Consider the following 26,974-nt stretch of genomic DNA (forward strand, 5'->3'; position numbering starts at 1 on the left):
TGAAGTTATTAATCGCACTTAAAGCTCTAAGCACTTAAAATAGTTACTCAAACATTACCACCAGTTTCCTTTTTACTATCCTGGAATTTTGGACAGCTGTCTTTCTCTTACATTAAGCTTAACCACCAATAGGGACACAAAGCCCTGAGGTTTGGAAGTTGCCCCACCCTTTACTATACATTGTATATGACATGTCTTTTTTAATGAATTTCTGCTACAGAGAATAGCAAACTGTTGACATCATGCAAGGTTTCACTTTCTATTTTTAGCGTGTTACAGTGTTAAAACTGAAGCTGCTTCAGAAATAGAAAGTATGATCGCAATTTCTTTTAAAAAAGAACTTCACTGGTTATTGACCCAAGCACAAGTTTATATTTTCCTTTCTAAGACTCTGCAGTTGCTTAAATTGTGAAGTTTCCCCTACCCGGGCATAGTATTAGTTTATAAGATGAATTTCTTCCAAAGGCAGAAGTTTTTCATCATTTTTCCCTTTTTCATTTTTCATGACAAATATTCACAATGAGCTGTTTCTACGTTTTCTTTTCTTGTTTCTGAAAAAGACATTATGTTGTCTTTACTGATAATATCCCAGCATCCAGATACTTTTCTTGTGCATAAAAACATTTTAATTTGGGGAGCAGGAATCACTGAAGGCTCATTGATTTTTCAAAACATAAAATGAGGAAACACTCATACTTGGATCTTATGCCAAAACAGAAACACTGCCTTAAAGTTGACAGTTCAGCCTCTTATTTTACTTTTCAATCAAAAGTATTCAACAGTGAGAGAAAGAACTTGAAATCCACTGGAAAGACTCATGCCGGCTCCATTGCCTCCTTTCCAAAATGGTCTTCTAATGTGTCTGTCTTTGCTCTCACACATTCCTGCCACGCTGTTCACCTTTCCAATTGCATTACCATCTTCCTTTGGAATTCCCCCCCCCCCTTGTACATATACAGTGTAGGCTGACACTGTCAATACTCCACCTTCAGATGCCATTCTCCAGTGTATTATCTGTGATTTCTTTTGGCAGAGCAACCTTCGGTCATTATGGCACAGTGAAATATTCTAGGATGCTATGCAATTCAGACTGAACTAGGTCTGTATAAGGCACGTGTCTTGATACGTACATTTATAGATCATGTACATATATAAAAGACTAACACTGGCTCATTAGAGTCAAAGAATGATCTACATTTAATTCCTGTCTTCAAGTAATGATTTATTTTCGTGTTCCCTTTCTTTGGTTTCAGTGGGTAGCACGCCATTCTCCAGGTCCATATGTTGTTCAATACAATTGGTAAGAATGGCAGTACTGGAGTGTTCCGAGTGACACACCTTCTCCAAGTCATCGTCCTCCTCCTCTTTCTTCTCCTCCTCATCCAAGGAGTAGTGCCGTAAGGTCTCATAGATTTTCCGCACATCTTCCGGGATACTTTTTTTCAGGTCTTTGTTTTTCCTTTTGGTCAGCTTTGATGAAGAACCAAACTTGTTGATGATGTTGTCCTCAGACGCCCCCTGCCCATGTTTGCTCAATTGCTCTGATCCTTTAAGGCGCAGATTGTTAGGCTTGTTGTTGATGCTTTCCTGAGATGAAGCCTTGAAATGGCTGTTGCCCAAAGCAGCAAAGACACAACGTTTTTCTGGAGACAGCATATCCAGGGAGTGGGCTCTCTGGTCCAGACCTAAACGCCTGCGCTCCATGCTCCGAATGGTGGCTGCCCTCTGAAGTTTGTCGTGGATCTCCACACTCAGCCGCCGCCGTGTTTCCCTGAACTCTGCTGTCACATTGGCTTTCCATTCTGCCGCATGGGCTTTTATTTCACCAACCTGTCACAGAAAACCAAAAATAACAGAGGAAGATTCAGAATAAATTCAAAAAATTATATTACTTAAACAGATGTTTATAAAAAGGATTATCCCCTGAAATTTAGATGGCCCAACCATTGTTGACATTTCATGAACCTTTTCCCATCCACTGGGCCAGCCTGTCAGATGAGCCTCATGTTGTATTGGTGGTGACTATCATTGTGTTGACTTTGGTTGTATTGTATATTCTCTACTTTTTTTAGTCCTGTTGATCATTTTTCATTTTAATCCTATATTAGTTGCTTGGAGTTGCAAGTTGACAGTCATCTAAACTGATTAAGTAAATAAGCAAACAATTGCTCCTCCAATTGCAAATTGAATTAATGAACAATTAGTGGGATCAGGCATTCATTTGATTTTCAAAGGCTGAGTATTTTTATTTGTTATTCAGTTTTCTGAATACACAGTAATTTCCTCTATAATAAACAAATATTTCTATATTACATTAATAGTATGTAAAGTAATGGGGAATAAAAAATAAAAGCACCTAAATTAAAATAAAAACCTTCCGCTTCACCACCTAAATTGTATTTAATTTTAGCTCTGTGTGCGTCTGTGTGTGAATCTATTAATATTCACTATATCTGGACTATGAATACTTAGACTCAAGCTCTAATCTCTTAGTGACAAAAGCTGACTTTCGGCCAGTCACTCTCTCTCAGCTCCAGAGTGGGATGTCAAACATCTAAGTTGGATCTGAGTTGGTATTATTCATACACACAAAGAAACATATATTTTTATTCGGATTCAAATAAATATAGGCCATAGAGAATTATATTGTCCATCTTGGCTCTCCTTTAGTACAAAGCTGGTTGAAAGTCTAACAACTGACTAATTCTGTAAAGCCAATTTTCCCATTTATATGTTTTTCCCATAAACATATAATCACTTTTTCACAAGTCCATGCTCAATGTATGTTAAATTCTTTACACTGAAACCACTCTAATTTAAGAAACATAAACAGTTTTAATCTTTAATTGACTTGAAAAAAACTTGGTCTACAATAATAATAATAATAACTAGGCAACAAAGAATTGCAAGAACATAACCCATAACAAATGTACTCACAATTTTATTACATCGCTAACATAAAAAGGATCACAGCCAATTGTTTCACGAAGATTCTCTATAGTCTCCAAGAGACTCTAAAGAGAATTTTTACTGCATTTTAGGTCATAAAAATATATTTAACACTCCTCAAAACCTGAGGCAATTGATTGGGCAATATAGGATCATTCTATTTTCTTTTCCAAAATTATATTTTATTCTTCAGATTTAGTTTTTGATATTTTTTTACATTGGCAATCATGGGTTTTAATTCAACAAAGATAATATCTTACAGACACAATTCTCCTGAAGTTTCAGAGTCTGTAAAGTCATGAAAGTCAAACAATAATATATAAGAAGTCTTCTAAATCTTAAGTATTTCCATTCAGCCTTTCTTTGTAAATTATAGTCCTTTTGTAAAATCTGAAAAATTTAAATATACCATTACTTAATAGCTGATTGAGAGTTATAACTTCATATTTAGTTGGTTGTTTTTTTAAAAAAAAACAATTCATCAGCTTTTAAAAAACAAGAATTACTCCAATGTAGCAAATTCTAATAAAGTAATTCTAATAAAATTCTAATAAAATACAAATAAAGGGACATGGTGGCTCAGTGGCTAAGACACTGAGCTTGTCGATCAGAAAGGTCGGCAATTCAGTGGTTCGAATCCCTAGTGCCGCATAACAGAGTGAGCTCCCGTTACTTGTCACAGCTTCTGCCATCTAACAGTTCAAAAGCATGTAAAAACACAAGTAGAAAAATAGAAACCACCTTTGGTGGGAAGGTAACAGTGTTTGGTGCACCTTTGGCATTTAGTCATGCCGGCCACATGACCATGGAAATGTCTTTGGACAGTGCTGGCTCTTCGGCTTAGAAACGGAGATGAGCACTGTCCCTAGAGCCAGAAATGGCTAGCACGTATGTGCAGGGGAATCTTTACCTTTACCTTAGCAATCTCTCATGAGATGAAAAAAATATGAATTTCTAATTCAATTAAATTCCATTAGAATTTGTCTACCCAATTAATGACAATTTCTGAGTGCAGCTTTTACTATTCAAAATTAGATATGACTTTCAGCCCATAATCTTCTTTATAAAGTTTTAAAAAACAACTAATTGTTTTAATGTTGTTTTTAAATTTATTTGGATTATCTCTGTTTTCTTTTCTTTTTTAAGATATTGTATTTTCCCCAAATTTGTTATGTGCTGTATTGAGTACTGATACAGTAAATTTCAAACCCGAAAGCAGAAATAACATGACACAAAACATCCTGCAATGTAAGCTACTTGCTAATAGTTACCTCCTCTTTAGTCTTCTTTGAAATAACTCGCAGCCAGTCTCCAATCATGCTGAGGACAGCAGCAAAATATGCAAGGCCCACAAGGATCCAGAACCATACCAAGGGTTTGTACCACTCCCGGTAAGGGATTTCCGCATTTCCTCCTAAGGTGGTAAGACAACAATGATAACAATGATGATGGCAACAACAACCAGAAGAACCCACATTTAGATCAGTGCTGGGTTCCGGATCCCATCGCAACCAGTATATTGCAAAGGGGCCGGACATCCACCATGGACACGTGCACTGCATGCGCATGCACACCTGCCGCCCTGCGACGTTCCAACTGCTCAGCAGAGGTCAAGCAGGTGCCATATGCTGCTCGCACATGCACAAATGGCTGGGTTAGCTCAAATACAGGTAAGGAACGAGGGCGGTACGATGGCCACTACTCCCATCTGCCACTGGTATGCCCGTACCACCTGAACCCACCACTGATTTAGATATATAGATGCAAAACATATCTCAAAAGCGAAGCTACACTTTTTCATTTCCATGTTCCCAATCCACGTTATTTTCAACGTTATATTTGAGCAAGACCCTTCGCTAACTCACCTCAGTATGCACATTCACAATAGGTTCATGCCATCCTGACAGCACATACAAATATTTAGCATATCGATTTATAATTTGCTTATTGGTAAGAGATAAGAAATGGGAAGAGGAGATATTTCATTGAAATATCAGAGAAGGTGAAAAGTTACTGAAGTTGCATGCACTTGTCTTGAAGGAAGAGGCAGTCATGTCTTTCTATGTCTTTTTCTTTGCACTTTTTCTTTTTAATTCTGTTTTGTATTAATTCTTTACCTTGGTATTTATAAACTTTAATTAAATTATTACAAAAAATGAATAATAAATGATCAAAATAAGTTCACTGTTTTAACACATTTGTGACAAAAGCTTTTTGCTAATGAATATATAGGTTTTCAGCTATCAATATATTCACATTATTTATAGCTAAATGTTCAGACTCATTAAGCTGCAAAGGAAATTCCACCTTTTTTGTGATAATTTTCATTTTTTTAATAGAATACAAACTAGTTATCAACACAAATTTGGACAACCTGGAACTACGCCACCTATGGTGTGACCTAAGCATAGTACACAAAATTGTCTGCTACAATGTCCTACCTGTCAACAACTACTTCAGCTTCAACCTCAATAATAGGTGGGCAAACAATAGATACAAACTCAAGGTAAACTGCTCCAAACTTGATTGCAGAAAATACAACTTCAGCAACAGAGTAGTAAACACCTGGAATTCTCTACCTGACTCCATTGTTACATCCACAAATCTCCACAGCTTCAACCTCAAACTGTCTACTGAGGACCTTATCCCATTCCTAAGAAGTCTGTAAAGGGGTGTGCATAAGCCCACCAGCATGCCTACCGTCCCTGTCCTACTGTCCCCATTTATTCATACTCATTTCCTTTGTTCATGTCCATGTTGATACCTGCTATCTTGTACATGTTTGACAAACCAAATAAATAAATAAAAATAAACAATGTTTTGCAGCGTGTGTTCTCTCTAAAGCCATGTCCCCCAAAAATGCTATTTGCAGTACAGTCCTATTGTTTAAGGACAATAAGTTTTACTCACTGGAAAGGAGTGCTTATAGTGTTGCATTTATTCACCAAGGAGCAAGTCCCTTTGAATTGAATGAGCCCAACTGCTACTTTGGAGGTTCTGCACAGTATCTTAGCTGTTCCTAGTAATACATTCTTCTGGACAAGGAGCTCTGATGCTGTTCCTGGAACCACTCTCTAAGTTCAGATATCCCAGTCCCAAGTGACCTTACCACCCTGGAATCCCTTGGCCCTTTAAACATTATCTCAATTCCTCCTTCAGATACTTCTCCAGCTTCTCATACTTCTTCCTGATCTTGCTGTCACTTAGCACCACTACATCTATTCTACTCTATATCAATTTCAGATTCTTATCAAGAAAACCTGGAATTTGTTTTTATGTGAGTGAGTGAGTGAGAGTGTGTGAGCATGTGTTTCTGTGTGTGTACTGTTAATGTCACTTATTTAAATACAGCTGGACAGAGAATTCAATTTTATTTTTATAATGTTGTTTTGTCTTCCATCTTCTACTTCCCTGACCTTCTGCATTTTTACAGCCTGTTAGCAATTTGAAACATTGCAATGAATTTTTTAAGGTGCATTCTAAGTAGCCTGCATATGAGCATGCTTATAATGATTTAAGAGTCACATACAAATCCAAGCATATAAAAGGTTGGCAAAGACTCAAGTATGGCTTCTGATTTCAATTATCTTTCAACAGATGTATGGTTATGGCTTTACAGCTGTCAAGGTATAACAAAGGGCAAGCAGCTGTGCCCTTGTTTCTATCAGCTGATGATGTTCTTCTGATCATGTATCACAAGTCCCAGGGGAGAATCACTAAACAGTTAAGCGTGATCTGTTGCACAGAATAAGCAGACATTATAAAATAAATGCTACTACTTTCCAGTTAAACCAGTGCAATATTTTTGTGTTCGATTGACAGTTTTCTTCCCTGCTGCCCACAAATTAACAGGACAAATTCCTTTCCAAACTGATAAACATAAAGAAGTTGACTCTGGTATAAATTTGAAAATATCAATGATCTACTGTGGGAGCATATAGCCCAAGGCTCAAAAGCCACATCTAATCCCTGAAAGCTTTAGATGAGATTCTTCAAAAGCTACCATCATACTGTACATAGCAGTTAAGACAATAGAGGGAAATTATACAATATTTGCTTGGGAAACAGTCAAGATTATTTATTTTCATTATACTTAAATGTAAATGAAATGAAATCAAATTTAGTTTTTGTATTGCTTTCTCCAACCGGGCCATCAAGATAGTTCATACTTTATAAACAGCATTTTTAAGGGGAAGATGGAACTATTCTTCATTATGTTTCTGAATCACTATTTTAATCATTAATTTCATCAGTGCTTAAATTATTTTGCCATGGGCCAGTATTATTCTGTATCTCAGACAGCAGAGTCACTTTCTCGAATTTCAGATCACCATAAATACATGGGTACCACATTATTTCTATGTCTCCTTCAGAATCTTACAAATGAGATGTTGTGCAGGATAGGAGATGCAGTTTTCTTCCTTGTTTTCTAAGTAAAAGTGAATAGCATCTTGTTGGGAAAGGGGAAAGGAGTTTCTCCAAAGTCCATAGCTTTAAACAGAAATGCTGCAAATGAAAAATAATTCCACCACAGAGTTTGCTTATTTTATGATTTTTGTAGTTGATTGCCTTCACTCCTGTCACAAGCAGTTACCTTGACTCCAGTCACATTTAGCCCAGACTTCATTTAAATTCATTGCCTTGTCTGGCCTTAGTAAACAAAGAAAAAGGAGATAGGAAATGCCTACAAATATCTCATGTGGAATCATTCAGGTAATAAGTTGGATCTTCTAAAGCAGATCGCAAAAAGATATATTTGTGAACAGTATCAAAAATGTGATAAAAATTTGAGGAATCAGGATGAATGTGTCAAGAAACACATTTTGTCAGATCAATCTTTTCTCAGTTTTTGATTGGATTTTTAGGGCAGGACACTCCCTAAATGAGGAGGGAGTAGCTACTGTCAACCATGAGATTCTGCAGACCTCAAAAGAGACTATCCATAGAAACCACATGAGAGACATGTTGATGCAGCTGGGCCCAAAAGGCCCATGTCTTTCTCAAGGATCTTGTTTGTGGTTCACTCAAGACTCTAATTACACACACGTAGTAAAAGGGCATCCAGAATTTTGAGGACTGGGAAATGAAGGATGCGAGAGCCAGGGTTAACCAACTAGAACAACCTTTATTCAAACGGAAGAACGAAGTGACAGTGATTCAAACAGGCGCTGCACGCGCCAAGGTATTTATACAATATTAACAGCCAATAGGAGACCGGGGACTGGGCAGCAACGGCTGTCAAGTCCCCTGTCCAATCAAGTGTAACTCTTGGCCGGCAACAGCTCCTGCTGCGTCCTGGCCAATCAGGAGGCAGCAGGCTGTTGCTGGCCTTTTGTAAAAGTGCTGAACTGAATGAGCTATATTTGCATAGCTCATGAATATACAACACCCCTTCCCCCCAGATCCGCGCATGCTCCCCTGGTGGAGCATGCATAGTCCTGTAAATAGGCGGGGCGGCGCCGGACCCGCCCAGATCTTCGCAGTTCTACAGGAGTCGTCGGCGGAGGTGGACCTGCTTGTTGTAGCTCCTCCCTGAAGGGGGTGCAGCTCCAAGGGACGCCATCTTGGGAAGGCCCAGAAGGCGGGCTCAACGTCAAAGGTAGGCTGGGCTGTGGTGGCGCGTCCCTAGCTATAGTGTATGGCATGGGAGGAGAGTCACTGAGGGAAGGAGCGATAGGTGGGGCCTCTGCTGCGGCGGTTTGAGTAGTCTGTTGGGCTCCCCGGAAGGGGCGCTCGGGTAGGCCGGGCCTGGTGTTGCAAAGGCCCGATGACGTGTTTCCTCGGGTTGAGCACCTTCACCGTCTGGCAATGGAAAGGCGAGGCCTGGTTCAGCGAAGGCCTCATTCGGCAACCCCGGGTGTGCGGTGTTGTCTTGAGAGTAGTCCGGGTGGCCGGCCTGTGGCGGGAGGCGCCTCCTTAGTTGATCCAGGTGGTGCCTCCATTGTGATCCGTCAGCCAGTCTGACCCTAAAAGAACAGGGGCCTGTCAGGGCGGATACAGTGGCCGGAACCCATTGGGGATTCCCGGAGAAGGAGCGGGCCCAGACCAGGTCCCCTAGTTTAAAGGAACAGGTGGGGAGGACCCCCAGGTTGTTCGGCTGATCCCCTGAATAGAGCGGATGGAGCCTATCCAGGGGAGTCCGCAGGCGCCGGCCCATCAAGAGCTCCGCGGGGCTTTTGTTGGTCGTTGGGCAGGGGGTGGAATGCTGGCTTAGCAGGTAAGCCGCCACTCTCGCCTGCCAATTGCCCCGGTCCATGCGGCCCAGGGCCTCCTTTGCTGAGCGGACCGCCCGTTCCGCCCGGCCATTGCTGGCCGGGTGGTACGGTGCTGTGGGCGCGTGCCGGATCCCTTGCTCAGCCAGGAACCCTTGAAAGGTGGTGGACGTAAATTGGGGCCCGTTGTCAGAAACAACAATGTCCGGCAACCCATGGGTTGCAAATAACCTCCTTAAGGCCCGGACCGTACTCTCGGCCGTGGTGGAGCCCATCAGGACCAGCTCCACCCACCGGGAGTAGGCGTCCACCACAATCAAGAAGTTCTGGCCGTGGAAGGGACCAGCGAAGTCAATGTGGAGGCGTGACCACGGGCCTCTCGGAGCCTCCCACTCGCGAGCAGGCCCGGTGGGGGAATGCGAACCGGCGGGCGATTTTTGAAGGAGTCGGGGCATAATGTCCCTTCAGCCTGGCCATTAAGTTGTCCCAGCCAAGTGTGTACGCTGGCCTAGGAGCGGCCAAAGCCCTGGCAGAGGCGAACATGGAAGGTTCGCAGCAGGAGAGGAAAAAGCTACATTTTTCTTCATCTGTTTGTGCCTGGTTTTTAGATGCGATGAGGTACGTCTCAAACCGCTCCATGAATCCCTCCCAGGATTCTCCGGCCGAGCCGTACGGAGCGAATGGAGGCAAGGCTGAATTCATTTTGGTGGAGAGTTAGGAGGAAGGCACGTAGTGGAGAGTGAGGCAAGAGGGAAGAAAATTTTTCCTCCGTCAGCGTTCGTTGCCGGCGCGGATCGCGGCTTGTGGCAGCTGGCTGATTCTTCACTCTCTCTTCCCCTAGGCTACTCGGGAATCGCTGGATCCCATCCTCGTCGCCAGTTTTGAGGACTGGGAAATGAAGGATGCGAGAGCCAGGGTTAACCAACTAGAACAACCTTTATTCAAACGGAAGAACGAAGTGACAGCGATTCAAACAGGCGCTGCACGCGCCAAGGTATTTATACAATATTAACAGCCAATAGGAGACCAGGGACTGGGCAGCAACGGCTGTCAAGTCCCCTGTCCAATCAAGTGTAACTCTCGGCTCATGAATATACAACACAGAATAAAGGTGCTAGATTTGATTATACTGAAGTGGCATTTGTTCCAAAGTGGCATCCGTGGCAGGAAACCGAATTGTAAACCGTAATCGATGCTTCTCTGAGCAAACGGGGGGTCTTCTTCCACAGGAAAGGAGGCTGTTGTTTGCTCCTGCTCAAGAAAGCTTCTCCCATTCTATTTTAGAGCATTTTACCTGGGTATACCTGTGGATGACTTATGGAGAGACTAGATCAAGAAAGCACAACCTTCCGGTTCTTCTTAATCTCTTAATAGTTTTTGATACCATTGACCATTCTCCAAGGGACTGGAGCGGGAGAATACTGCCTAGACACCTCCAATAAATGGAATGCCTCAGGGAGCTTTCTTCTCTTTATTCTTTCTAATTTCAAGATAAGGTACCTGTCAGCCTGGAGTTCGATATAATCAATATGCCAATGATATCTACTTACACATTCTGTTCTCAGCTGAAAAGTGATTGATGGTGAAAGTACAATCCAATGCTTAGAAACCACCAGGGTTTGGATTGAGAGGAACAGGCTCTGACTGGACTTCTCCAAAACCAAGTGGCTTTGGATTTGTAAACCTAACCATTTCAGGGAAATTTCATCTTTGTGTCTGAACAGAATTGTACTCTCCTGTTCCAAGGTCGCACACAACTTGCAGGCTCTCTAGACTCATACTTGTGCTTTGCTGAGCAAGTGGCAATGGTGACTAGAAGGGCTTCTGCTCAAGTACAGTTGCAGCTATTCCTAGAGTGGCAACCCTTGATGACAGTCATTCATGCATTTCTAACCTCTTCCCCTCAAGGGTGCCCTTGAAGATCATTTAAAAGCTTTAGTTGACATAAAATAATGCAGGCCATGCAACTGTCTTTGTGAGCCAATTTAAATCTGTAGTTACAGAAATGGCTAAATATCTATGTGAACTAATTGTTATTGCTTGAAGATGTAGCTCTTTGCTCACTGGGAAGAATTACAAATCAACAGAATAAAGAACATCCTTACAAAACCTGCACAACTATGGGTTCCGATTATGGCCTGTGATCATTTACTGCTCCCAAGCAATGTGCCAGAGATTTGAAAGCCCAACTAAATCAATCTGCCCAACCCAAGAATGTATTCCTGAATAATCAAGTCAGGTTTCAGGCCAACAAGATACTTTAAATCAAATAACTGTTTCTAAACTGTAAAGAGAACTAACATTAGCATATTTTATTATCCTCATAACAGCTGTTCTCAGGGGCAAATATAAAAAAATCTCTGACAAGTTGAAATCATGCCCTTATGGAGAAGGATTTCTGGAACTCACGTATCTTGTTATATTGAATCTTCTATCATCTCTTATATTGTGCCTTCTATAAGGACATTTAACTCTTTACCAGGAAAGCAATCAGACAATTATTATTCATTTTATGTACAATTACTTTTATTAGACTGCTATAATTTTGCTTATTTGTAAAACTAGACACTCCCTTATCTCCTCAATGACCCAGATACAATTTTATAGCCATTTTATTTTATTTGAAATAGAATTTGTGTAATTGTTTTCATTACTACTTGGTTAACTTGCAGAATTCTGTCCAGTAGCCATTAAAGACTACCACAACTTCTGAATTGTCTAATATTTGGTTGGAAGAAGTAGGTGGGGAAAAGAAGAATAGTGATGTCTTCCCTTACCACGTTCTGCCATTTATTTTATTCCTTGGATTTCCCATAGTTACTTAAACAGATCTAGATTAATGCTGATCATCTATGGATGCCATGAATGAATGACTTTAGCCCAATATTTCATGTTATAGTCCCTCTTTATACTATTTAATCAAACCACTTTCATTTCAGCCTCATCCTGAGCTGCAAATAAAAATCAGTTGCACAGTTGAGTTTTCACAGAGCCCTTTTCCTCTCAGAGGTAAAAGATCACCTATTGAACAGGATCACTGAACATGATCTCATAAAAGTATAAAGCTATCCAAGTCCAAACTCTTGTGTGACATTTGAAAAGGGAATGTTCATCTTGCAAGTTTCTCAATTATCAGGTCAATTATAACTTTATACAAGAAAAATCAATGGGAATCTATATGTCTTACCTCACACTGAGCAAGGAAGGCAGTATACCTGTCCACATTCCTATTTTATGTTTCAAATAGGACCACTAGTGATTGGTATCAAATAGCTACAGGGCCTTGGATGGGGACTGATATGGGACCATCAATCATAGGTTGATGATTAGGATCTATCAGCTAACTCAACTTTCTTTCAACCAATTTCATTGGATTTAAGTACCATGACAATAAAGATTATACTTATACTGTTGAGTTACCTAACACAACCTAATAAATCGATTGGGATACTTGGTTCTTATACTGGAGCAGGGCACTGGTGATTTAATCTAGTTAGTGGCATTGCAAAAGAGCCTATATCATATTCTTTAGGCAAAGCCTCTCCTCCCATAATTTTGGGAGGAATAAATGAGCAAATTTAGTAGTCACAGGTCATTCAACTTTACATATGCACAACTGTAAATCTCTTCCAGTATTTCATCCTTAGAGATTGGTTTTCGAGGCTGAACACAATTTTTGTCTGTCTCTCTGTCTGTCTGCTGTCTTTATTATTACAGACAGGAGACAAGTCATATATACAGAAGTGTGTTCCTTATACAGTACACAAAAAGCATCTCCTTTATATAGGTGTATACACCAAAGTTTATGTTCTCCTGCTTTTCCTAGTCCATGGAAATTGACCTTCATTTTGATGGTCAAAAGGCACCATATCTTTATTGAGCAAATAGCATTCTTTAACATGAGACTTCCTGGTTCTTATGTTAACAGCCTTATTTCTTACAGAAGACATGGATGTTTGCTTCTGAAAAGTCCTTTTACTGTTAATATTTGGAACCTCGCTCATAATGAGTAATCTAGCTAGTATTTACTAGCATTTCACTAGGGAGAAAGAGAGAACTTGAATGTGTACAATGTCCCCAGTACAACAGTCAAAAGACCAAGGATATTTCTTAATTTTTCTCATTATTTCCCACCTTCAATGTTGGGACAGTAACCAAAAGGACAGTTAGTGGCACTCATGGGCAACCCAGTGAAAGAAATGTAAACTAAATGGCAATAGAAATAAGAGAATTAGAATAACTTCTGATTCAAAATTGAATCATATCACATTCTATCCAATATGTTGTTTTCAATACAGAAACCCGCAATAGCACAAATGTCATTTTTTTTCCTTTTTGCTGGGTAGAAAAAAATAATTTAAAAACAATTATATGTCTTCAGTTTCCAGTTTGAAAGCATACACCTTCACTTAATTGGCAAAAGTACATATTTATAGGTTAATATTGTAGTTTTCATGCCTACAAATTTAACATGTTATTTGTAAGCTAGGTAAGCTAGGTAAGATTTGTCTCTTGATAAATGGTACATACAGTAGTTCACTGCAATTAATCAATCAAGCAATTGACGGAATGTCTCACCTGCCACAAAATCCCCAAAACCAACCGTGGTCAGAGTGACGACAACAAAATAAAAGGAGTCCAGGGCTGACCATTCTTCAATATATTTGAAACTGACGGCTGGAATGGTGACAAAAACAACGCATCCGGCCAGGATGAAAAGAATGGTAGAGATCACACGAATCTTTGTCTGACTCACTTGTTTCTTCTGGAAAAAGAAAATGATCATCATTTGTGGGTTTCAAGGCACTGGTTTCAGAAATGAACACAAAATAAATTGCTGCCTGGCAATATCATATTAAAAATCATAACGAATTGCAAACGGACTATAAACATGAGAAATATGCAATACAAGTTTTAATCTCACAACTGTGTATATCGAATCACAGTATTTCCCGCCACTGTCAAACTTCCTAGTAGTAAAGTTTGCAATATTCCAAAGAGAAGAATGAGTGGCTACTAACCTTAAATTTTACAAAAGCGTGACAATTGCTTTTTAAGGAAGAATAGAAGCAGAAGTAGGAAAAGAATAATAGAAATGGAAGTATATTGTGTGTGTGTGTGTGTATTTGAATCAAAGTATGATAAAATGATTAGTCATTCGTGATTTCATGCTTCAGAAAAGAATGAGCTTTCAAACAGTATGCATGCATCATTTATTCTGCATTGCAGAAATATGCACTTTAGATTCAAAACAGGGCAGCAATTCACCTGGATGGGACCTACAGAAAAAATATAGTGTGGCTCATCAAGGCATGGGAACAACATGCTTTTCTTCATTGAAATGCTTTACATAACATAAGGGCCAGTATCCCCCACAGTGCCTGAACAGAAATCTAGTTCCTACACATGACACATAATGGCACATCTGCATCTCTGCAAAAAGTCACATAGTTTGCAAAGTTTTATAAGGCTGCTTCAAAAGGGTACTTCACATCTATATTCATCAAACCATTCATTCAACCATATCTCTGAAATCTACACCAAATGAACAGCCAACCTCACATCAAAAAGGGCTTCGTGTTCATCCCTAAAGGCACAACACCACAGCCATCCTATAGCTCCATTATCAATTGCAGGTTGATAATTTTATTATTCACCAAGGGAGTTGCATACCCTGCCTTTGAATGATTAAAATAATACAGTTATCCCCAACAGCATAGAAGTTTATCCTGCACAGTATAGAAGTTAAAAGGTAAATGTTCCCCTCACACATATGTGCTAGTCCCAGGATGGTGAACCTATGGCACGCGTGCCACCTGTGCCACCCGGGAGTCATTTGTCAGGGCACGCGAGGCATTGCCCTGTCAGCTGGCCATCAGAGTTCAGCCTTTTTTAAAGCCATTTTTTTGCCCTCCCCAGGCCCCAGACGCTTTATAGGAGCCTGGGGAGGGCGAAAAGAGCCTCCCCCCCCGGAGGCCTTCCGGAGGCTTCAGGAGCTTTCCTGAAGCCTCAAGAGCACAAAAAACTGGCCCTATGGGCAAACCGGAAGTTCGTGAACGGACTTCTGGTTTGCTCGTAGGGTCAGTTTAAGCCCTTTGGAGGCTTCAGGGAAGCCTCCTGAAGGTCCCTGAAGCCTTCAGAGGGCCTCCAGGGAGTGGGGGACGCTGTTTTCACCCTTCCCAGGCTCCTATAAAGCCTCTGGAGCCTAGGGAACGGGGGGAAAAGCATGCAAAAAATGGGGGGAGCACCTCTCATGTGTGCATGCACACTGGGGGGATCACATGTTGCATTATGGGTGTGGCATGCCAACACATGACTCCCCTGCACTCCCCCCCCTTATGGCATGCGAGCCAAAAAAGGTTCGCCATCGCTGTGCTAGTCATTTCCAACTCTAGGGGGCAGTGATCATCTCCATTTCAAAACCGAAGAGCCAGCGCTGTCCAAAGATGTCTCCATGGCCATGTGGCTGGCATGACTAAACACTGAAGGCACATGGAGCGCTGTTACCTTACTACCAATAGTGGTTCCTAATTTTCTACTTGCATTTTTTACGTGCTTTAGAACTGCTAGGTTGGCAGAAGCTGGGACAAGTTATGGGAGCTCACTCCATTATGCAGCACTACGGATTTGAACCACTGAACTGCCAACGTTTCTGATCGACAAGCTCAGTGCCTTAGCCACTGAGCTGCCGTGTCCCCTGTATAGAAGTGAGTCATCAATATGTTAGCATAAAACTAAAGGATTTCTCCTTAATCAGTGTAGGACTCAAGAAAGCGGGCAAAAGCTGCTTTCAAGAAAGCGGATTTTGGCCAACCCGGCGCTATGTCCAACATAGAGGAGGGACGTCTCTATGTCGGACATAGCGGCGGGGTGGCCAAAAGCCACTTTCTTTCTTTTTGCCTCGCCAGCCATAAACCTCACCGCACGTCACTGATAGAAACACACATCCATGCATGGAGAAGATGCTTCAAATGTGACATATTCAATTGAGGAGATCCGAACAAGTGAAACAAGCGCAGAATCCAATCTGGGTTGGTGACTTGGACCAGAGATTTAGTCTCATGCTAGAGCTCATTCTCAGGGAATTTCTCTCTAACAGAATGACTAGTCTAGAACAGGAGTATCAAACTCGTGGCCTGTCGGCCAGATGTGTCATGTGCTGCCCCACCCCCACCCGGTTTAGCAACAGGGGGGAGCTCCAATGCATCACGTGATACTGCCATGATGACATGAGTTTGACACCCCAGTCTAGAACATTCTGATAGAGAGAAGTTCCCTGAGGATGGGTTCCAGCACAAGTATGAAAGCTCAGAAGACTAAACCTCTGGTCCCAGTCACCAACCCAAAATGGACTTCACACTGCTGGGGAATTCTGCAAGTTGAAGTCCACACATCTTGACCAAGGAAGCAATGAGGAACACTGCTTAGACTGTACAGTTTAGGGAAAGCTAAATAGAGATTATATAGTAATCTCTAGTTTTTTTATTGATTCCTATCTTTCCTGCCTTTTCCTCTCATAAACCCTTGGCTGTTCATACATAACAGCAGATGAAGTAAATAATTTTTTAAGGGCTCATATAATTTCAGGTTGGAGGTAGAGTGAAGGTACACTGCAGTAATTTGCATGACTGAAGACTATTTCAGATAAAATCTTCCTGCACAAAGAAAATCTGCATTCAAAGAGAACAATATTAAACTAGTTTCACACCTTAGAATGCTACTGTCATTGTAAGCTTATCAAAAGAAAGAAAAATTCAGAAGTTATCAATTGGATGATTCCCATCTGCTGATCAAAGCAGAGTTTTCACTTCCACTGCAATTAATATGACCTGGGGATGACGCTAGATTAAATCGTTAAACACACACACACACACACACGTTCAGGGATAACAAGTTGCACAGAATAAATTAACTCCCTTCCTGATCTAAATCTCAGCTTCTTCTGTAAAGTTATCAAACAATATCAAACAAAAGATACAAATTGAGTTAATTGCGAAGAGAATCATCCCTTAGGAGTCAAGAAATATGCCAAAGAAAGAAGAAGGAAGTGACAAAGTAGCTTTTTAACAGCATGTATATGTTATATTCAATTTAAGGTTACCTGGCAGCCTATTGGGCTTGTCAGAGATACTTGGAAGGAATGCCCTCCGGCAAAACAGAGAACTGCTGATGTTCTATTGCAACTCACATATTCATTATTTTTTCCTGAAAGTCCCTCAGCACTACCTAGCTAAGAAATCTGTAACTTTTATAACAATGCTTTTCCTAAATTGTGAAAATACATCTATGAGACAGGCGGCATCATTGGGTCCCATTAAGCCACATTTTTAAGAAGCACAGATGCTTTGCCATTAAGCTTTGGAATTAAAAGAGGAAAAAGCGGGGGAATAAACAGCTCAGTCTTACTCGAAAGACCTTTTCGACTCGTGCAATGCCCTTCCCAAAGATGGTTCCAAGCTGGTCACCTATGCCAGCTAGCAGAAAGCCAAAAAGCGGGATCCCAAAGATGGCATACAAAATACAGAAAATTTTTCCGCCTTCTGTGCTTGGGGCAATATTTCCATAACCTGTTGAGAAAAAAGAAATTGGTTGTGAGCTCTCTCTTTTCTGAAGATTGTGAGGAGGAGAAAGGAATGGCGCTAAACAGGAGTGGAAATATTCAAGCCAATTCTTTTGCACTTACCAAAGACCCACAGCTTCTCAAAGCAGTGTCAGAACTCTGTAACTTGCATATGCCAACTACCCCCTTTTCCAAAGATTCCTATGCCCTTCCCTTTGAACCCACTGCCATAATTTGTCAGCCAACTGCCTAAAATGATGGTGTAATGTCTTGGTGATTTCTAGCAGAAATCCAAAAGAATAAAACATGCTACGTTTCTGGAGGACCTCAGTGTAGCCTATATTGGGAAAATAGAATAACAGAATTAGAAGGGACCTTGGAGGTCTTCTAATCCAGTGTTTCTCAACCTTGGCAACTTGAAGATGTCCGGACTTCAACTCCCAGAGTTCCCCAGCCAGCATTCGCTGGCTGGGGAATTCTGGGAGTTGAAGTCCGGACATCTTCAAGTTGCCAAGGTTGAGAAACACTGTTCTAATCCAACTCCCTGCTTGGGCAGGAAACTCTACACCACTTCAGACAAATGGTTATCCAATATCTTCTTAAAAACTTGTTGGAGCATTCACAACTTCTGGAGGCAAGTTGTTCCGTTCTAGAAATTTCTGTCAGGAAATTTCTCCTTAGTTCTAGGTTGCTTCTCTCCTTGATTAGTTTCCACCCACTGCTTCTTGTCCTGCCTTCAGAAGCTTTGGAGAATAGCTTGACTCCCTCTTCTTTGTGATACCCCTGAGATATTGGAACACTGCTATCATGTCACCCCTGGTCCTTCTTTTCATTAAACTAGACATACCCAGTTCCTGCAACCGTTCCTCATATGTTTTAGCCTCCAGTCCCCTAATAATCTGTGTTGCTCTTCTCTGCACTCTTTCTAATCTTCACATCATTTTTACATCATGTAGACCAAAACTAGAAAAACTTGTTTTTCTTGCCTAAATATAGAACCTTACTTTTTTCACCATTGAATTTATTTTGTTAGATAGTGCCCAATGTTCAAGTCTGTCAAGATCCTTCTGTATCGTAAGCCTGTCTTCGGGAGTGTTGACTATTCCTGCCAGCTTGGTGTCACCTGCAAATTTGATGAATTCCCCCTCTATCCCCTTGTCCAAATCATATAATCTAGCTAAAAGCAATGCTGACTTTTAGCTGAGGAATTTGAAGAGTTTAGATATACCTATGTTAAAAATACCATTTTTGAAAAACACTGCTATAACCCTTAACCAACAGGTGCCATTAAAAAACAGAAAAATATATGATTTTATAATGCATTGCTATTTATTTCTCCGTGACTTCATAATGCATTGCTGTTCATTTCTATGACTTCATAATACACTGCTCAGACCATCATTGTAATTTTTTTAAGTAAAACCACAACTATCTGAAACTAACTTAATCCTGTCTTAGGACATGGTATTATGGAAATTCAAGCATCAACTTGCCATGTGATACAATAGAAGCCAAGATTAAACATGGGATGTATATTAACTGCTTCATATTTCCCCCACCTTATTCAGGCCAGGAATTTGACTATTACAATTATAAGTAGGCATACTTTATTTAATTATTTGTTTTGCCAACAATTTAAGTGAAATATATTAATCCTTGTACCTACTTTTATTTCATTTTCATATATTTTCAGTTTATCTTTACTAATAAGCTTTTAAGCACATTTAAGATGCACAGTATAGCTATTCACTTCAGAAGACTAAGTGAAGGGGGAAAGGGGGATTATAGACTGTGTCCCTGCTGACAAAATAAAGCAGATTGGGATTTGTGTGTCTGAGTCTATGGTTAATGAGCTATATGGTAAAAGTTCTAGCACTTCATAATGATATACTTACAACAATGGATTCATAAATGTTTAATACCACTTGGAACTTCAACAGAAGATGGAACTTAGCTTGCTATAAAGTAATAGTAATGGCTGGTAGCTTTTTAAGAATTCACATTCAATAAGCAAAATTAAAGCAAAACATTCACAGCAAATTGTGAATAGGCTAAACAGGTGGTACAAGTTGAACTGTTAAATATGAGACAACACATATCTTTAAATTCAAGATTTGGATTTAATGTTAGGTTGCACTCTTTAAAAAGTATAAGCTGTAATCAATATTTTATAACTTAAAATATGTACTGTAATCTGTAAAGAATCCCCTAGCTAGCTATTATTAAAGATTGGTTGCCTATGTTTGGTTTGGAAATATAAGCACTGAACTTGCAAATGCTATAATAATATCCAGAAATGATTTTGCAGATATAGCATCCATCATTATTCTCTAGTAGCATTTGGGGGGTGGGGAGTTACGGAGATGTGTATAAAAATTAGACTTGGTGTATTTGGGTTTCAAAAATCTAGATGACCAAGTAGATGGCAGCAAAGAAACTGAAAACAGTGACTCTCTTCTGCCACTTATAGTCAACTAGAATTTTGATAGCATATGCCTAGCCAAGCTCAACATCTATCTTCCGCACAGGTGTAACATACATTACAAGTAGAATTAAGAATCATTATCTTTTATGTTATATGTCACTCAGCAAGGCAAACTCAGATATTCATGGGTTTTAAGAGGAAAATAAGTGACAGACAATAATTAGAAGCTATTTCAATTTTTATAAATATTTTGAGGCAATCACCACTGAGTTCTATGGAAGGGATTTCAGAAATATGTCATTTAATATTTTGATTGATTTTTTTGTTTGGTTTTTAGAATTTTATTCTTATATTTGATTCTTTTTCTTTCCTCTCTCTCCCCCTTTTTTTGCTTCTTACAGTACTTGATTATGTTTTGGAACAATGACAAACAACAGTCATAGCAATATTAATATCATGCTGAGAATTGTATAGAGATCTTTAGTTATTTATTGAGATTATATAATAAATTTAGTCATTTGCATTTAGTTTATTAATTATAAATCTGATTATAATTGTTTTGGTCCAGTATTGGTTGCCACAATATAAAAACATGTTGAGATTCTGGAAAGAGTGCAGAGAACAACAGATGCTTAGGGGTTGGATACTAAAACATATAAAGGTTGCAGAGATTGGATAATTCTAGTCTAGTGAAAAGAAGGTCTAAAGGTGACATGATAACAATATTCCAATATTTGGGGGGCTGCCACAAAGAAGAGAGGGTCATTCTATTTTCCAAAACACCAGAAGGCAAGACAAGAGGCAATATATGGGAACTAATCAAGGACAGAAACAACCTACAACTAAGGAGAAATTTCTTGACCGTGAGAACAATTAACCAATGAAATGACTTGCCTTCAGAGGTTATGAGTGCTCTATCACTGGAGGTTTTTAAGAAGAAACTGCCAAACCATTTGCCTGAAATGGTATAGGGTCACCTGTTTGAGCAGGGGTTTTGACTAGAAGACCTCCCTTCCAACCCCTTTTTTGGATTTTTTTTAATGATTATTTTTCATTTTTATTTTTTTACAGTAACAGAATACTTTCATTCTGTTTTGTAAATCCTAGATTTATTTACTGTATTTATGTTATTGCTTATCCATGACATTTCTTTCTATATTTTTCCTTCTTTCATGTAACAATTTATTCTGTTTCTTCAATGTTTTGATAAATACAATATTAATGAGGAAGGAAGGAAGGAAGGAAAGTTCTAAGCTCTCTATAATTTTGGATTGCAAATTTGTTGGAAAGACAGAGAGGACTCAAGATTCTTCCTAGCATTCCATTATTAGTGACAAATTAGGAAGGATGCCAGAACTGTATTAATAAAAGGAATTTTCTAATGTACCATATTGCCATTGTTCTGCATCATAGAGAACTGTAAGGCAGCAATTAGCATGTTGTTCAGGCATTATTCTGCTATCTGAAAAATAATGACCTATGTGGCAGTTCTGCATTTGAGGAGGGGTGAGGTAACTCTTTGCTTAACTGTGATCCAAGGAACACTCCAGTGAATTGAACTGGCAGATGGTAGAGAGCCTATCCAAAGCCTCCCAAATCTATTTCTTCAGCAACCTTGTTCAGACCTCACACTTTTCCCTTTCAGTTTGAGCCCATTTTCCCTTTTATATGATGTTTATTATTAGTAACCCTTTATTGTTAGTTAGTTCGCTTAAGTTATCCAATCTTTATCCTTTTAAAAAAAATCATATTTAGATCTAACTTAAATAGCCCAGCCACATTATTGAGTTTGCTGTCCAACGCACATCAACACAGCTGCATAACTTTTCAAAATTAAAATCCGCACTCATCGCAAGTTAGTGAAAGTCCCTTCTTTTTTACAATTTAGCTTATGTGAGAAAGTCTTGTGCCATTTAATCTTTTTTAGGACTTAATTATCTGCAATGATAATAAACTTTTGAATTCCTCCCCACCCCAACACACACAATTGGGGTGCTCTTCCTTATCAAAGGAAGATCCAAATTTGCAACCGGGACAGACAGGACTGTTGCACAGATAATTCAGTAAGCTTTGCTCCAATACGGGTTGAAGTCAGTTATTTCTAAATTCCTCTATAATTATAATATGTGAATGACTTTGCTGCTACCCTGGGTGCAGCTGGTTGATCACTGTAGGAACCAGATGTTCAGCTTGATAGACTTTTGCTCCAACCCAGCTGGGTGCTTCTTACATTTATTTGCTTAGTAAGCCTGCAGCTCCAGATCTGGGATGTTTATTCATCATTAAATCTGTCAGTTGGGAGAATGCCTCTCCTGCACTTCAAATGGAGTCCCCCATTCACTGGTAGATGTGCCTTTGCTTTTACATGTTAAATCACTTGAAATAGGGGTGTGCCTGCATGCACTCTTTTTTAAGAGACAATTTTCCCCCCACCACTTAAGTATAACTATTCTAAAATTCCAAAAATCTGCCAATGAACAAGATTCTAATTCGACTGGTGAGGAACGCCCCCCAAAAAACAACTATTATCAAATGAAATGGCTAAACAGCATCATGTAACAGCAGCTCTTCTGTATCTCAAATGAACAACGGTTCAGTTCTAGTTCCAGAACAATCAGTTGCTAGTCTCAAATAGTGGGGCTGAATTATAAGAGCTATTTCACCAGTAAATGCTAGCATGTTTTCCTCCAGTTTGATAAACAGAGCAAACAGAAGGCAGCTTTGGCTTTGTAAAAAAAAAAAAAACTGCTTTCTATTATTTCCAAAGGTAAACTAAGCAATATGACTAGTGTCCGTGTGTGTTAAGTATGTACTTATACACAAAACAGAATGAAGGCTTGCAGTAACCTCTGCTGACTGTTCTGATTCCATTTGAAGAAATACAGCATAGGTAACAAATAAGGCAGCTGACAGTCAAATAAACCTACTTTTTTAAAAAAAAATCATTGTCAGCTGAGTCACTTCCATTATTCTTTCAAGCCATGTGTTGCGTTATGCCATGTCCTTGGAAATCTCCTTACTTTGCCTTCTTTGGCTACTGGCTATTATTCAATGTTGGTTGATACATCTGTTAAAATATTCTATAGTTTTACTCCTGATTAATTCATTTTATTTGGGATGGTGCCTTTTATTGATTGAGTTAGACTCTGTGGTTGGGCTCCATACTTCAAACCTCTTCTGAAAGTAATAGTTGATAAGCTATATACAGTAAATCCCATTTTCCCCATATTTGGTCATACCAAGACAGAATCATTCAGAAATATACATTATAAATATGCATAAATAGATACCTATAGTAGTAATGACAGTTCCTGCAAAGAAAAAGGCACTTCCAAGGTCCCAGTGGCTACTGCTATTAGAAGAATCTCCAACAGGGTTGACTCCTGCACTGGTAGCATTCATAACCCGCTACAAAAAAAATTAAAAGCAAATTGAGAGCAGAATATATTATAAATGAACAAAATATCTTGTTTTCCAAATGCAAAATTGATGGTCCAATGCTTTTCTCTAAAGTTCAGGCAATTAAAAAAAAAACATTGTCTACTACTTGGCCTCTCTGATACAAGATGTCTCACACTTTTCTACATGCAAAGTCATATTCCTCTCTCACTGAGTCAAAGCTTCTCCCAGAGTCCATTGGAGTTGTGTAGCTGTAACTCTTTTAAGTATAAAATAAAATAGATTCTTTCAAACATCATGGGTACTCAGTAATACACTGATTTACATGGGTACATCTCAAGAAGATGCAACATGCTGCATTTTGCAAGATGCAGAAGCCAAAAAAAAAGAACTTACCTGTGTAAGTATTAAGATGCAAAATATTCTGTGTATCTTCTTATGTCAACCTTCCTATTCAAAGTTTCTCTAATATGATGACCTTCACCATTGTTAAGATTATAAACTTGAATATACCCAGCTGTCTCTAAGTTCATAGACCATGCGGGAAGGAATTTTTGGAATCTGTAATTTGCAAATCACTTCTAACAAAATTGGGTGAAACCATCTCTTCATACATGGCAGATTTTGCATCTTTTGAAATATTCATTCCCCACAATATATCACACATAACTTTTTTACCAGCATTTTGTACCATGATACAAAAATTAATTCTGCTCTAACTTTTCAGCTTTTATATGCAACACAGAATTATTTGCTCCATTTTGTCTCTCAGCTACTTTGATACTTTGATTTTCACTTGTTTGCCATGTGATCTAACATTTACTGAAAATAGTTCAATCTTGGTATACAACACAGCTTCATGAAAATGTATGTGCATTTATGTCCTTAATCAACACACATCTTCAATCACCAGCAGCACCTTATACTTATATAAAAGCATAATATCATACTTTTATCTATAACTACAATAAAAATAAAGGAAATATTATGTATTCTTACCATACTCTGTTCAGCATTTCCAATACATTCAATTTAATCATCACACATAGTTTCTTTCTTCCATATAACATTCTTATTACATTCAACATAGTCATGCAAAACATTCCATAATTCAAAACTCTTTGCTCCCTCATCCACATTCTTTGCACAGCACAGTGTTGCACTTTTCAAATTTTGCTAACTACTGCCTCTCATCCCCTGCAAGCATAATTCTGTCAACTTTCTTATGATACATAACAAATAGGTATAATTTTGCATTCATTCTTGCTTCCTTGTCATGTATATAGGAAAGCAATCCAGATACTCCAGAGACTATCTTGCAAGTCAATATATTATTGACTGCTTCCCAACTACAAGTATATGTAATATTCTAATGTGCATTCAGGATTCAAGAAACAGGAATCTGGGATTCCCAAGAGACTTTTTTCTACTTGAATGTAGAAATGCAACAAATTAATAAGTCTTGTGCCACATGCATGCCAGTTATATATTCTCTTTGAGTGTTAACTTGAACTTTCAAATTAACATTTTCAAACAGACTAGAGCATTTTCTCTAGTCACTGTTGCCTTTCCAGGAGTGCCCACATTGCCAAAATGGAGGGTGAAATATGATAACTGAATATTCAACCCTTTTTGACATGACTAGCATTCTTTGCGTGCACAAAATGAGACAGGGCTTCATTCACACATCCTTGTGTGCCGAATTTGGACATTGTTGGTCTCCTCTCTAGATTTCTCTGCTATCTAGGCTTTTCTCCCTTGGGCTCCTGATTTCTAAGCCACTATCTTCTGCATGGGCCTCAGTAATTTAGAAAACTCAAATTCTCCAAAAGCTTTTTTTGTCATGGAAACAATCCATGAAGAGTGCATAATCTGTTTAAGATCTTCTTTCTTTTCTATGTAGGATGTTGTTTTGTTTCAGTGCAGTACATCCCTCCTTTGGAAAATAAATGCAATGCTAACATCCCCTTTATATTGCTGTTTTGTACTTGTAATCATATTTTTCATTCTCACATACACACACAAACACACACACATGCTGGAGACACAGTTTGTAAGAACATGTTTTGAAAAATGAAAATAACAAACCAGACCTGTAAAAATCCTATATCGGAAGACAATTTATGCAATAAAGAAAATCATCTTCCTTTGTGGCCAATTAATTGCCCACATTACTTCTGTTGGTGTGAAAACAAGTAAACAAGTGGTGACCTATTAAAGCTGTGCACAATTTAATGGCATATTGCATTTAGTTATCACCAAGTGACATTTATGAGATTACTGGCTGGTATAAAAAATTGGTTAACAAATACATAATAGAAAAAGCTGCCAACAGAAGTTTTTTCATTGTCTTCAAATTTAGCTCCACATGCACCATATTTCATTAATCTAGACAAGAGTTTATGATTTCTATTGAAATTTGTAAAAAAAAAAAAAAATGAATCAAGAGTTATATTATTACCAATTATCTTTCAAAAGCTTATGTAACAGACATTTCGGGTTGCACCTTAACTTTCCTACCACGTTAGCAATGCAATTTATTTTTTAATCTTGTTTTTCTTTTTGCCAGGAGCTGCCATAAAGCTCTTCTCCCAGGCCAAGAACTCTGTACTTTTATCTTTTCTTGCTAAATGTTTTTTATATTCGTTTCACAAGTGGATTCTCATGCATGAAATGAACAAGGAATCCATGTAGCAATTGTGGTACCATGTTAAGATGAAATGGCAATGGCATACAACGTGTCTCGCTCAGCAAAGATAACTTAATCCCACCAGAAAAGAGAGCACATTGGTAGTTTTATTAAGAGCTTATAATAAGTACATGTGTTGGGCAGGATATTAGCAACAGATGATCAAAATTCCAACTTGACTGTAGGAAGTAAATGAACTAAGAGAATCAAAAGATTTGTCCAGGAAAAAGTAGGCCCTTGAAAAAATTATTTACCTACATACTCTGCTAATGTTTCAGTAGCTATGGTTCCAAGTTACTGAAAGAAACTGTCACTGCAGCACATGAAAACTGAAAATAATACCAAAATGTATGTTTGTCTATGGAGCATTTGCATTTATATAAAGTGAAGTACTGAAGTTTTCAGATACTGGAAGGAAACATGAGATTGTCCTGTGTAGAATTTTCTCACTCTTATCTCAAGAAGAGATTGGACTGCCATTTGTCAGAAATGGTGTAGGGTCTCCTGCTTGGGCTAGATGACCTACAAGGTCCCTTCCAACTCTGTTAATCTGTTAAGATTTGTTAAGAATACACTAAGAGCTCAACAACTGTAGGGAAGACTTACTGATTAGCAAGACCCTAGCATGAGCACAAATGAGAATGTACAAAATCTATTCTGGAATATTTTTCTTCTTGGTTCATCTTTACTGAACTAAGAGAACTATGCTAAAATCTGACCTGCTATTTATGGGAACAGTT

At 38.9% G+C, this 26,974-nt stretch overlaps 1 protein-coding gene across 1 annotated transcript in view; it reads right to left on the bottom strand.

Moving 5' to 3' along the window:
• Positions 1–1,197: 1,197 nt before the first annotated feature.
• The window catches only part of KCNK10 (potassium two pore domain channel subfamily K member 10), a 54,487-nt gene continuing 28,710 nt past the window's right edge, over positions 1,198–26,974 (bottom strand). The window contains exons 3-7 of the mRNA XM_032230004.1: positions 23,437–23,554; positions 17,568–17,728; positions 13,740–13,926; positions 4,221–4,363; positions 1,198–1,830 (exon numbers count right to left, since the gene is read on the bottom strand). Coding sequence (XP_032085895.1) covers positions 1,198–1,830; positions 4,221–4,363; positions 13,740–13,926; positions 17,568–17,728; positions 23,437–23,554 — 1,242 coding nt within the window. The remainder of the gene's footprint in view (positions 1,831–4,220; positions 4,364–13,739; positions 13,927–17,567; positions 17,729–23,436; positions 23,555–26,974) is intronic.

Source organism: Thamnophis elegans, chromosome 1, assembly GCF_009769535.1.
Source record: "Thamnophis elegans isolate rThaEle1 chromosome 1, rThaEle1.pri, whole genome shotgun sequence".
Classification (NCBI taxonomy): Eukaryota; Metazoa; Chordata; class Lepidosauria; order Squamata; family Colubridae; genus Thamnophis; species Thamnophis elegans.